Raw genomic sequence first — 2,500 nt, 5'->3', positions numbered from 1 at the left:
AAAGAAATCCACGCACAAGAACAAAAGACAAAATGATTTTGAGCTTGCAGGTGCAAAACAATGAAATGAAAATGTTCCATTCTATAAAAGAATCACAAAGTTGACATTTAATCCTATTTTGGCTCCAGTTTCACAAATGTCATTTTACCCAACATACTGCTCTATCGGTCACTTTGATTTACTGTCTTGTATGGATTATCGCAGTGAGTCATCCTGATTGGGACAGGACACTGGTATGGTTATTGATCCATCTGTCTCTCTGTTTCTTTCTCTCGCAGGTCTAATTGTGTATCTGGGTATGATGGTGGGCGCCTTTGTGTGGGGAGGTCTGGCTGACAGAATCGGCCGCAGACAGACTCTTCTTATCTCTCTCTCCATCAACAGTGTCTTTGCTTTCTTCTCCTCCTTTGTCCAAGGATACAGCTCCTTCCTGTTCTGTCGTCTGCTCTCTGGTGTGGGGTAAATGCACACTTTACACCACCTACAGTCTCTTTTACACACACACACACACACACACACACACACACACACACACACACACACACACACACACACACACACACACATGTTGGGTTTACATGTTTTATGGGGACATTCCATAGGCGTAATGGTTTTCATACTGTACAAACCGTACTTTCTATGGCCCTACACCTACCCTACACCTAAACCTAGCCCTCACAGGAGATTGTGCACACTTTTACTTCGTCAAAAAAACTCATTGTGCATGATTTACAAGCCTGTTTCCTCATGGGGACCTAAGAAATGTCCCCACAAGGTCAAAATCTACTGGTATTCCTATCCTTGTGGGGACATTTGGTCCCCATAACGTGATGAATACCAGGTACACACACACACACACACACACACACACACACACAGACATATATATATATATATATATATATATATATATATATATATATATATATATATATATATAGATCGATAGATAGATATGAGGGGTAGGGCAAAATTTGACTCCCTTTCAGTTAACTTTATAAAAAATGAATATGGCTTTAGAATTTCAATCAAAATACAAAACAGTTTAAATAAATTAGAGCAAGCAAATATGTATGAATTTATATACAGTACACTACCAGTCAAACACTTTTGAACAGTAAGATTTTTAATGTTTTTAAAGTATCTTCTGCTCACTCTTCTGCTCATGCTAAAAATTCAGCTTTTAAATCACAGGAATAAATTACCTTTTAAAATATATTCAAATAGAAAACAGATATTTTAACTAAATTTTACTGTTTTTGCTGTACTATGGATCAAGTAAATGCAGGCAGAGACGTCTTTAAAAAACATTATAAATCTTACTGTTCAAAAACTTTTGACTGGTAGTGTATATAGTTTATTTTTGTCCATTTTAAAATAGCATTTTAAATTTGAATTTGAATATTAAATTTGATTTTTTTTTATATTTTCAGTTGTCATTTTAATTTTTATGTGCTTAATTTTATGTGTGATTTTATGTGCTTTTGTAATTTTTTATGTTTCTGTATGTAACTTTAATGTATTAAAAGTATTTTAGTAATCATTTTATTTTATTTTTAGTAATGCTAGTACTGCTACTTATTTTATTTTACTTTACTTTTGTTAGTTGTTAGTTTTTCTTATAAATGTTAGCTGTCAGGTCACAACATTTACATTTTTCTTATAAATATTTTCATCTAATATTTATTTTTATTTCAACTTTATTTCAATTAACAACAAAAAATAATAATATTAATTAATTCTAGTTTTTGTTACCAATAACAACTATGATACACTATTACATACAAATATATATTTCGAAGAAAAAATAATAATGGAGTATGTTTTACAAGAAAATATATCAGCCAATATCAGTCTTTAAAGTTTTGTTTATGGTTACAAACTGCATCTTTGTCATTTTTTGTAAATTTGTTTTTGTGAAAACTGTTTTATAGCCAGCAAATTCTACAGAAGTAAATTCTACATTCATTTTTCAGCATATATTATAAACTTATTATGAAATATGGTGGAAAACGTATTTTCTGGATGTATATAATTTATTAAAACTATTATATTTAATCAATTAAATACACATTTCTGTAAACAAATTATTAATATAAATATACCTCATATACTTGGTCTATAACCATGTTTATTGGTAATATATAATAAAAAAAAATTGTAATGAAAGCAGAAGTTATCTTTTACATTTTATTTTTTTGTTTCAATTTTTTATTTCAGTTTTTTAATTATGCAAAATGTCCTAATATTGTAATCTCTCTCTGTCTCATACTATAGGATCGGTGGCTCTATTCCCATCGTGTTCTCATATTACTCTGAGTTTCTGGCTCAGGAGAAGCGTGGTGAGCATTTGAGCTGGCTCTGCATGTTCTGGATGATTGGAGGCATCTACGCTGCTGCCATGGCCTGGGCCATCATTCCCCACTATGGTAACTATCACGTTCACGTTGTTTGGGTGGTGTGCTGTTGCTTAATGGTTAATTGATCTCAGCTGGTAGCT

The 2,500-nt window shown here is 31.8% G+C and overlaps 1 protein-coding gene across 1 annotated transcript in view; it reads left to right on the top strand.

Moving 5' to 3' along the window:
• Positions 1–2,500, top strand: part of sv2a (synaptic vesicle glycoprotein 2A) — a 56,629-nt gene that overhangs the window by 36,265 nt on the left and 17,864 nt on the right. Inside the window, exons 3-4 of the mRNA XM_073847241.1 lie at positions 279–459; positions 2,278–2,429. Of these exons, the coding sequence (XP_073703342.1) occupies positions 279–459; positions 2,278–2,429 (333 nt within the window). The remainder of the gene's footprint in view (positions 1–278; positions 460–2,277; positions 2,430–2,500) is intronic.

This window comes from Garra rufa, chromosome 9, assembly GCF_049309525.1.
Source record: "Garra rufa chromosome 9, GarRuf1.0, whole genome shotgun sequence".
Lineage (NCBI taxonomy): Eukaryota > Metazoa > Chordata > Actinopteri > Cypriniformes > Cyprinidae > Garra > Garra rufa.
This window is presented reverse-complemented; position numbering and strand designations above follow the sequence as displayed.